Source organism: Notolepis coatsorum (assembly GCF_963971535.1).
Source record: "Notolepis coatsorum genome assembly, chromosome: 9".
Taxonomy (NCBI): Eukaryota; Metazoa; Chordata; class Actinopteri; order Aulopiformes; family Paralepididae; genus Notolepis; species Notolepis coatsorum.
Window position 1 is genome coordinate 132764976 of NC_140173.1, and position 11349 is coordinate 132776324.

At 41.8% G+C, this 11349-nt stretch overlaps 1 protein-coding gene across 1 annotated transcript in view; it reads left to right on the plus strand.

Moving 5' to 3' along the window:
• Nucleotides 1-4346: 4346 nt before the first annotated feature.
• rtkn2 (rhotekin 2) overlaps nucleotides 4347-11349 on the plus strand; it is a gene marked incomplete at its 5' end in the record, with an annotated part of 28786 nt that continues 21783 nt past the window's right edge. Inside the window, 4 exons of the mRNA XM_084321556.1 lie at nucleotides 4347-4493; nucleotides 8516-8718; nucleotides 9933-9991; nucleotides 10556-10609. Of these exons, the coding sequence (XP_084177682.1) occupies nucleotides 4347-4493; nucleotides 8516-8718; nucleotides 9933-9991; nucleotides 10556-10609 (463 nt within the window). The remainder of the gene's footprint in view (nucleotides 4494-8515; nucleotides 8719-9932; nucleotides 9992-10555; nucleotides 10610-11349) is intronic.

The window sequence follows — 11349 nt, forward strand, 5'->3', positions numbered from 1 at the left end:
CTATTCATCGACTACAGCTCGGCATTCAATACCATAGTCCCCTCCATACTCATAGCCAAGCTCAGGGACCTGGGCTTGGGCTATGACCTCTGCCAGTGGGTCTTGGACTTCCTGACTGGCAGACCCCAGGTGGTGAGAGCAGGCAACTGCACCTCCTCATCCATCACCCTCAACATAGGGGCCCCCCAGGGCTGTGTTCTGAGTCCCCTCCTCTACTCCCTGTACACACACGACTGTGTGGCTCAGCGGAGTAGCAATACAATCATCAAATTTGCTGACGACACAGTGGTGGTGGGCCTGATCTCTGCCAACGACGAGAGGGCCTACCTGGAAGAGGTCAAGGTCCTGGCGGGATGGTGCCAGGAAAACAGCCTCTCCCTGAACGTCAGCAAAACAAAGGAGATGATTGTGGACTTCAGGAGGTCGGGGGTCAAGGACTACAGCCCCCTCAGCATCGACGGGGCACCGGTTGAGAGAGTCAACAGCTTTAAGTACCTCGGAGCCTACATATCCGAGGACTTGACATGGACCACACACATTGACAGTGTTGTGAAGAAGGCACGACAACGCCTCTACTTCCTCAGGCGCCTAAGGAAGTTCCAAGTCAGCCAGAAGATCCTTAAGAACTTATACTCATGTACAATAGAGAGCATCTTGACTGGCAACATCACCTCCTGGTTTGGGAATAGCACTGCACAAGACCGAAGCAGACTACAAAGAGTGACACGTTCAGCCGAACGCACAATTGGAGGGGGGCTCCCCACCCTCCAGAACATTTACAACAAGCGTTGCAGGGGCAAGGCTAGGAGAATCATTAAAGACTCCAGTCACCCGAACAACTGCCTCTTTGAACTGCTGCGGTCAGGCAAGCGATACCGGAGTCTCAAGGCGAGCACAGAAAGACTCAGAAGAAGCTTCTATCCCCAGGCCATCAGGCTGCTAAACGAACAATGAATGAACACTACACAACAACAACCACCAAACGCACATAGCACACACATCCACACGCACACACTCACTTTAAACAAACACACTGTAGCACCCACTCCACACACTTTATAGCACACACCCACTTTAAACAAACACACTGTAGCACCCACTCCCCACACTTTATATTTATGGATGAAGGATTGCACTACAACTCGTACACCTTACTGTAAATTGTACCTAAAATTGTACCTCATCCCATTTCTGCTTTGCACTAGATAGTACTGTACATTAGTACACTGCATAGTATTGTGTATTGTATATTATATGGTAACTCAGAACATTGTACATATGTCTATACCGAACACTGTGACCTCATTTTTCTTCTTCTAAATTCATGCTATATTATGTTATTATGTTATTTGATACTATCTTGTCTAGCACAGTCTCTGGAGCGTAACAGTAAGAAGCATTTTGTATGAAAGTATTCTGTACTTCTGTATGACAACTATTAAAGAACTTGAACTTGAGAACTTGAACTTGAACGTTATACTTTTTCATTCACATATTCATACTAAAATACGGTCTAAAGTATAAGTATGTTTTTATCGTTTTCTGCAGCTTTCTCCAGAACTTGATTTATAGCCCTAAATGCATTTTTTTTTTGTCCACTTTTTCTCCCATTTTCTATATTTTCTCCCATCCCAATTTTCGTATCATCTAATTCAACCCTCCCCTGTCACGAACGCTGTTTCTTGCCTCCCACAAGCCGGCTGCAATGTGGACTAAGTCATACATAGCACAAGTCCCCTCCGGTACTTGAGGTAACAGCAGTCGCATCTTTTCACCTGCGCAGCTCGATCTCTCAGTGGCGAGGAGTAACGCGTGGGAGCAGGCATGCGTTCTTCATGGGACGGGGTTGCACTCCGTGCCACCCCATGATAAGTACTCGCTATTTGCATATCAATAGCGCCGGTCGTCAGGTGTGTTAAATACGCTCTCAGATACATTCACACCTAACTTGTTGTGAAGACATGTGTTACATTCCATTCGTAGAGGCAATTAGGCACTGTCTGTAGTCTGTGCTCAAACGAGGGGACATTAAATGCGCATTCGCGGGAGCACGCGCACGCGCCGGGAGCGCGCGTGCACGTGGTGCGTGTCACCCCAGATGATTTCTATAACGCACCACTGCGTGGGAGGCTCACGCTACCCCCGACACTTCCTGATTCTACTGCGCAGGCGCACCAACCGACCTGTAGGAGTCGCTGTCCACAACGCCCGATCCCCACCCATCAGTTTCCCACCCCCTAATACGGCCAATGTGTATTAGTACGGACGACCAGCTAAACTGAAAGCAAATGTGGAGCACTGGGCTCGAACAGGCGGGCCCAGCGTCTCCAGATTTCGTGGTGAGCGCCTTGCCCACTACGCCACGTAGCCGCCCACCCTAAATGCATTATATTGATGATCAAATACAGTTTGGTAGGAATCTGTGCGAGATAAAAAATGTCAAATGGACGTACTTCTAGAAGTTACTACGTATGATCTGATGATGACCGGATGGGGGGGGGGGGGGGTCGTTTATAATTCCGTGGGCAACGTTATATCATTCATCTAGTGTGGGTGATATGATCATTAGAGCAGTTAGTATAGAAGACATTACAAAATAACGCTGAAACTCACCGTAGCTTCCTCTCGCCGTTGGGAGATGAGCGTGGAATAGAATTTTTTCTATTATGGGATGTCGAAATATCCGATCCATTTCCAGGTTGTATAATAGTATATACGTCCAAATCATGTTGTTTATCGAGTTATTGGTAACGGATCACTATCCGTCGTGATCAGCTCGAGTCCTGGGACTATTACCGAGTGATCGGACCAAATTGAAATGAGCACCAGCTTCCACTTCCTGTTTCTTCCCTGGGCGATCCGCCGATCGGCCACCAGATGGCTCTCTTGGACCGTTAGAGAGTTGATAGGGGCTCACCAGTACATCTCATGTCTCCGGGGGAGAAATATGATTTCGATCACAGATTTTTGAAATATTGATATCAAAGACGCTGTCCAGCGTCTTCGGCAGAATGAGCATGGCGGGGAATGACGTGTTCCATAATAATAATAATTATAATTTCTTTTCTGGTGTGGCAGCAATACGCTTCCGTATTGAGCCGTAGCTACAACAACCACTTACGCCAAGGCTCTAATCAACATTCATCAATTTGATCCCCACGTGCTCTCCCCCCTCCATCTCACGAGCTCCATGCAACGCGGAAGTGCAGTGGTGTATATAATATTCAATAGACTACGCAACGTCGCTCCATACTTTTTTTGCACATAATTTTTGAATGAGGATACAATTGAAACGTGTGTGGACAATTGGCAGATGTGATGTGCATATTGCAATACAGATACAATAATATATTTGCTGCACTGATGATGGTTTTCATTAGCTTTTGTACTGGACGCAAAATTGTGAATGTGATTTGCCTATAGACCCAGGTCTATGCCTACATTTATTTATATATATTATATAACATTTTATTTTTATTTTTCATAATTTTGCCTTGGTTTATACAGTCACTCCACCGGCAGATTTCATTTGACTATAGTATTGGCATGATGCATGAAAGTTGCATCATGGCAAATTAAAGCATCTCATTCAAATTAGTCATAACCAGAGCCGTATAGGTCATAACTAAGCTGTCTTGTAGTTGTAACATGCAGGATGCATCCAATTACAGCATGCAATTGTATCAAATCGTGTGTTCGTGCTGCATCCACAACAAACGACTGGGCGGGCGAGACTACTTGACAGATGGGGGGAGAAGGCCATTCTGTTTTTAAACAAATCAAGGATTACACGTTTAAAACCGAAGTGTATGTATATCACGCTTAACTAGGTTACACGATTACATATATGTACAAACATATACCTCCTCGTTTGAAGAGTAAACACGCTCGATCGATTTATAACATGTAGAAAATTCGAATTTAAAAAATGGTACAGTCTTGTGTGTCTGGCAGACGGGAGCGCTGTCATCTCTAGGGCTTGCTCGATTTTTTTTAAACCCGGGGTCGCTGTGAAGGCGGAGCATGGCATTTTTTGAACAGCGCAACTGTAACTATGTCGCGGGGACTCCGCCTGCTCGGAACACCGTGTGCATCAAACCGAGCAATGTGGACAAGGGAGGCGTTACTGGAATGTACGTTGTTGTGCCCGCTGGAAGCGTGGCTTTTTCCCGTAGCCTATGTTTGCGAAGACAATGTACAAGGCGGAAGAGACCCTTCGGCGCTAAACCAATCAGAGGGGGTCTTCGCTGTACGCGGCTAGCCAATCAGAGAGCGTCTTCGCAAACATAGGGTACGGGAAGAAATCACGCCCCTTTGGACCCACTCCAGTCTCTTGTCTTGGCTGAATGGCGGACATGGATGAACCGCGGGATGTTCAAATCTTTAGGCGAAATGCAAGCTGCAGATCGACGTTATTATCGACCTCTTCCTCCCTGGCCATGGAGGTCAAAAGAAAGAAAATACGACAGAGCACCGTGTTCCTGCAGTCAGAGGTAAGTGGTAACGTAAGCATAGGGGCTACTACAGGTGTCTGATGTTTGTGTTGTCAATACTGGCAGTGGTGGTGAGTGCAACGTGATTGATTGATTGATTGAAAACGTTATTAACATATTGCAGAATGGGTACAGTACAGCTCAATACATGGTCTGCATCCCCTTAACAATTGTGTGTATTGAGCTGTACTGTATTGTACCCATTCTGCAATCTGTTAATAAAGTTTTCAATCAATAAATCAATCAATCACATCAATCAATCAATCAAATTTATTTATAAAGCACATTTCACATGACGCGTGTCAACCAAAGTGCTGTACAGAGGGTAAATACACAAGATACATATAGACAACAATCACACTCCGTTTTATGGGAGGGCACACAGGCAAACGCATAGAAAAACAGGGCATGAGTCAGTGAACGGGAAAGGCTAGTAGGTAGAAGTGGGTTTTGAGCCTCGATTTGAAGGCATCTATCGAGGGGGCGAGCCTAATGGAGGTGGGGATGCTGTTCCAGAGTTCAGGGGCTGCGATAGCAAAGGCACGGCCCCCCCTGAGCTTGAGGTTAGACCTCCGGACTGTCAGGAGCCTCTGATCGGCTGACCTGAGGGACCTGGTGTACAATTGGGACATACAATTGTTAAGGGGATGCAGACCAGAGAAAGACTTTCGTCTTGTGTACATCAGGGTCCCCCATTTTCAATTCATCATAACATATATGACCCACACGACATACAGATAGACAGTGCACTGTGACGTGCACTGTGCTTCATAGCATGATGACATTACCACATAACTCTGTTATATTCCAGCATCATCATTTCCCCTTTCCTCATAATAACAGGCACAGCATACCGTATGCTCTGATTATGAATAGGATTACTTCCTAACCGATCTCCTCCTCTCTAGCCTTTTCAACCCGTTTGTGCAAAGTGCTAATAGAAGTCTCCCCCCACCTCTCTCCCCCTCTCTCTCTCCCCCTCTCTCTCTCCCCTTCTCTCTCCCCACTGTTGATGCTTTTCACATTTAATTTTACTCTTTGGTCTAACACACTCATTTTCTTACAGGCTAAAAGCATGAAAATAATAATGCCCACGTCTCTTGAATGACACTCTTCAGATAGTAGAGGATATTATTTGGTTGTACATACGATTTCTAAGAAGCTCCAGGTAGTCAGAAATGTGCATTAGGAGAATGCATGCAAGTAAATTGGGAGAATGATTATGTTTATATTCCAAAAGGCATATGTATGTAATCTTAAAAGACTTGTACTTAGACACACAACGGTTTTATTATAGGTTATTAGCTGACTGATGGAAGTTAAGGCCTACTGTATATTTATAAATCACATTAGTCTTATGGGTGAGAGAGAGAGGGGGGGGGGGTCCGATGGAATAGAGATTCTATCTCTTCTAACATACACATTCTTATTCTTAAATACATTCCATATATATATACATATAAGGTTTTAAGTCTTGATGTGGTTTCAACTTTCTCATGACCTTAGAACTATAAATATTTTGTTTGCTAAATTCTGCCCATAGCCAAGATTAGCCAAGCAGAAAGACTTGTACAATACAAGCTTTGTAACATGAAGATTAATAACAATCTAGAATCTAATCTGTTGAATTGCCTAGTTAATCTTGATGAATAGAGAATCTCTTTTAAATCGGATCCTGGACCCAAGAGTCAAAATGGAATTGTGAGATTTCCAAAGATTACCACTTCCGTTCCCACCCTAATTAGTCTTCTAGCTATACTGTACACAGACAGACATTCATCAACAACAACAACATCATCATCATTCCATACCAATTTTTATTTAGCCTATATGTTAGATATAATTCATGTTTTAGAATTTTGTCCACAGAAACAGTCACATGTTTCACTGCATTCTTGCATGTCATTTCATCGCCATCCATTGTGTTTAGGCTTGTGTGGTCTATATGTTTCTACCTAGGCCTAATCTAGCTTTTATGTATCCCTGTGAGCCTACAACAGTATGTTGACAATGCACAGGGTTCCTATGGTAATGGAAACCTGGAAACATCCTGGAATTTATTTTATATTGTGTGTTTTCCAAGGGTGGAGAAGTTATGGAACATTATATCCAAAATGTTTTGGAAATGTCACAAGGAAATCCTTTTCAACCAGGAAAGCTTGTCCGCTGGTAGATCTAATTACGCCTAAATGGATAACCCAAACAGCACATTTCTTGATCAGGCTACATGGATTTCAAGTGATAGGCTAGATGTAGCCAAAATAAACCCTAGAATATTCGAATCAGCTGAGCTATTCAACAAAGAAAATGCAACATTTCAACATAGAGACATGAATCAAGGACATTTTGGCCTACTTGTATCATGAAATAGTCATGGCAAATATGTTGGAACCCTTGAAGACATTCCTCATAATTTTGTCCCAGTCCTTCATTTCATTCCTCTCTGTACAGGGAGCTTTGATCATCAAAGACACATTATTTTCTCCATAACAGGCTGAAGTTGCTCCAGAGTCCTGGCATTAGTGCCCCTGTCCAAAAATCTAACCTCAAATATTAGCAGGGAGATGACTCCAGATCAGGCATATAGGGGCTAGGAGGGATGTCTAATTTTAGCCGCCTAGCTTAATAGTCGTAGGATTTTCATGACCAAATTAATAATCTATTTAATCAACACATCTATAAAATGATTCCTCCCAAGTTCCCACACCATAGCCAAGATTAGCCTGTGAATGTCAGTCATGTAAAATGACTTCTTCGCATACATTAATCAAAGATGTAACGCTTCTCTGTGGATAGTGTTATAATGCCATAGAGGTGTGAATAATGTTCCAGAAATAGTCTAACTATTAGATGCAGCACTACTACTACAGTAGGGCCAACTTCACTCTCAGTTCCACTTTCACTGTACGACCTGTCCTTACTAACCAAACCATCTTGTCCAGTTGACATTGTATAGTCTAGGAATCCCATAAAAAAAAAAAAAGCATTATTAGCTAGTAGTAGCTACATACTTCTTGTCTGCATACCTGTCTTTTAGTTTTTAGTAGGGGTGTAACGGTACACAAAAACCACGGTACGGTACGTACCTCGGTTTTGAAGTCACGGTTCGGTACGGGTTTTCGGTACAGTGGGGGAAAGTTTGGCTTTCCATGTTCCAGTCAGGGTGATGTAGTGTGCAGTAACTAATTGTACTTGTAGGGCTGTCAACGAATATTCTATATTGAAATTAATAATCGACTTGTAATTTTTTTTTTAATTATAATAATTATATTAGATTGTGGAAAAAAACAGCCCCCGGTGGGCGGTCGTTAGTGGTTAACATACCGTTGTATTCGTTTGGTACACAGCCGTTTGGTACGGTACGGTACACTACACACTGAAACGGTTCGGTACGGATACGTGTACCTTTACACCCCTAGTTTTTAGCTTTTGGCTACATTTTGATTTGATGATTATTGTAAGCTAACTTTCAACAATTTCCTCTCGTATATTGTTTTATTGTGGATCCCCATTAGTCTACTCTACACCAAGGTGAGACTACTCTTCCTGGGGTCCAAACATACAAACAAACACAAAAAATAAAATAAAACCAGTACTCACAAGAAAACATCACAACAACAAGTGAATCAAAGCTCACTCGATATTCACAAGTCAAATATCACAACAATTCTCCAACCATAGAATACATATTCCATAATCAGTCCATACGAACAAAACAGATAAAATAGTTTATATGATTTTAATTTATAATATATAGCATAACTTGTCTCCAGGCAGTCACCCATCACCTTTTATATTTCCATACTAATTTCCATAATAAGTCGATGACCAAAATGTATCTCGTTATTCCTGAGTGCAATTTAAAAAAAATTTTAAACATAAACTTGTTCCTTACCATAGTTATATTTTTCCTCTGTATACTATTCCAATAAGCAACTGCGCTATACATTACTGCCTTTTTCAGAGCATTTGTTTTCGGTATAAAGGTATTGGTAAAGTAAATCATATGTTCTCCTCCAAAGGACACCAACCTCAAGGAGAAGCTGGACTTTGAGATGCGCATGCGTGAGGGGGCCTACAAGCTGCTGCTGGCCTGCAGTAAGAGAGAGCAGGTGCTCAACGCCTCCAAGAACCTCCTGACCTGCAACAGCAGGATCAAGGCCTACCTCACCCAGCTCCAGGATAAGCAAGCGGAGCAGGATGCCATGGGCGCAGCAGCCCGCTGGTAGGTGGAAGGAGGGCGGGAGAGATGGTGTTTGGTGCATCGAACATTGTACATATGTATATACTGAACACTGTGTCTACGTACGTGACTTCTATTTTTACTTCTAGTATTACTAGGGATGGGTACCGAATTCGGTACTTTTGAGGTACCGAACCGAAACACGTCGGTACTACCGAGTATCGAATCAAGTGAGAAACCGAAAAAAAATATTTTTTATTAATTCTTTTTTTATTTATTTTTATTTTTTTTAACTTTTTTCTTTTCATGTCAACGTTCACACGCACAATATATGCTTACCTAGGATTTGACTTGATTCAACAACAAAGCAGTCGGAGCAATGACAAGCCGAAAACTGTCGAAATTGTAGTTATTTGAAGTTTGGATTATTTTTTTACGACTGAGGTAGGTAAATTAAATTTCTTGAGACTAAAGTACCGAAAAAAGGTACCGTTGGGTACCGGTATCGATTCACAGGTACCGGTACCGGTATCGGTTCAAATGTGAAAGGTACCCATCCCTAAGTATTACATGTTATACTATTTTATTTCATACTTATCTCTTGTCTAGCACAGTCTCTGGAGCGTAACAGAAAGAAGCATTTTGTATAAAAGTATTCTGTACTTCTGTATGACAACTATTAAAGAAACTTGAACTTGAAACTTGAAACTTGGGCTCTTGGGTTATCTAAATGGTGCATTTATATAGCGCTTTTATCCAAAGCGCTTTACAATTTTTTGTTTCTCACATTCACCTATTCACTCACACATTGAATTTCACACACCGACGGCGGAGGCAACCATACAAGGTGCCAACCTGCTCATTGGGAGTAATTAGGTTATGTGTCTTGTTCAAGGACACTTTAACACACTGCCCGGGAGGAGTGGGAATCAAACCGGTGGTGGTGGTAAGATAGACATAATTAGACAGGAGAAAGAACAGTAAACATATTACTACTTTATCTATACCAATTGCCAACTGATGGCTTAGCTAGGTGCTTATATTTCTTACTTCCAGCCCTTAATCTTTGTTTTGGAAAAGAAAGGCCTACATTTTTCACCATGGAGGACAGTAATGTTAATTATTGAATTGTCGAGGAGTATGCCAAAGTGTTGTCATTGTTGTTGGAATAACTTAGGATGTTCTGTGGGATGCGGGTTTGACCATTTCACACAAAAGTTAATTTGTATACCGTCTACTTATCTTTTTTATTTCAGGCTTTCAGATCCAATTTCAGATGACCGTGTGCCTTGTACAGGGAAAGTCGTCATTTCTGGTAAGATTGTTCTCACACACCATCCAAAATCATTTAGATCAAGATTCATGTATATGCTGGCCTGGCTGTGCAGTAAATACCATATAATGGTATGGTGTTAATGTTTACCAAGAGAGTAAGCCTGCCTACCTCAGAATTGTATAAAACGAAGTTATTATTATTATTATTATTATTATTATTATTATTATTATTATTATTATTATTATTATTATTATTATTATTATTATTATTATTATTATTATTATTATTATTATTATACCAGTATTGTGATTGCCCTATTTAACTTTTTTTGACCACCTGTAATTGCACTGTTTACTACCGTATTTCATACAGTACTTGGTTTCAATAAATGAACCCAGTACATTTTACTGGGTTCAAAATGTTGATTTATTCATTATGATCTGTTTGAAAATTAGAAATATAGGCTCTCTTATACATGCCTCCTCCTAATACAAGCCTGGTATTATCAGCTACAGTTGAAACAAATACAAGCCGGGGTTACTATTAGAGGAATTACGGTATATAAGTATTGTTGACTTTTCTCCTCTTCTATTATTATTCCAGGGCTCCGTATCCCATTAATGTGGAGGGATTCAGACCACTTCAACAACCGAGGGAGTGAGTGTCTGCTTTTACAGTATTTGCCAAATATCTATGCCTTTCATTTAGTCCAATTTCCTTGTATTGTCGGTGAATGCTTGTATTGTCCTTGTGCTGTAGGGTGTTGGTCTAGTGTAGCAGGGGTTTTTACCAAGCATTTGACCCCATGGGTATAATTTGCCTTAAAGGACCACTTGGCTGATTTTCAACCTTAACCCTTTCACTACCACACTACAGAAGGTTAACCCGTTCACTACCACACTACAGACATCTGTAGTGTGGTAGTGAAAGGGTTAACCTTCTGTAGTGTGGTAGTGACAGGGTTAACCCTTTGCCGTGTGGCAGTGAAAGGGTTAACCCTTTGGTAGTGTGGTAGTGAAAGGGTTCCCCCTGTTGCTCTGCCGTGAGGAGGGCATGTGATAATCGGACATAAAACTTAACACGTTCTGTGTCTGGAGAGCCTCAAAGTGACGTCATCTAGTGAAGGTTGGGCTTAGTCGAGGAAATATGATCTGTAGTTCACTGGAGTTCTGCTTCCCTCTGGGCGACGTCATCCGATGGAGTTTCTCGGGGGATGGAGCCAAACTTTCATACCCCCATTGGTAAATATTATGTTACATCTATCACATGTCCCCCTCACAACAGAACAGGGATATGATTATTCGGGTAGAAAAATCCCCTCCAGAGGTATTTTAAACCCTTAAAATGTTCTATATTGTATAGCAAGTTGTATAAATACAGTTTTCCCTCAAATGTGC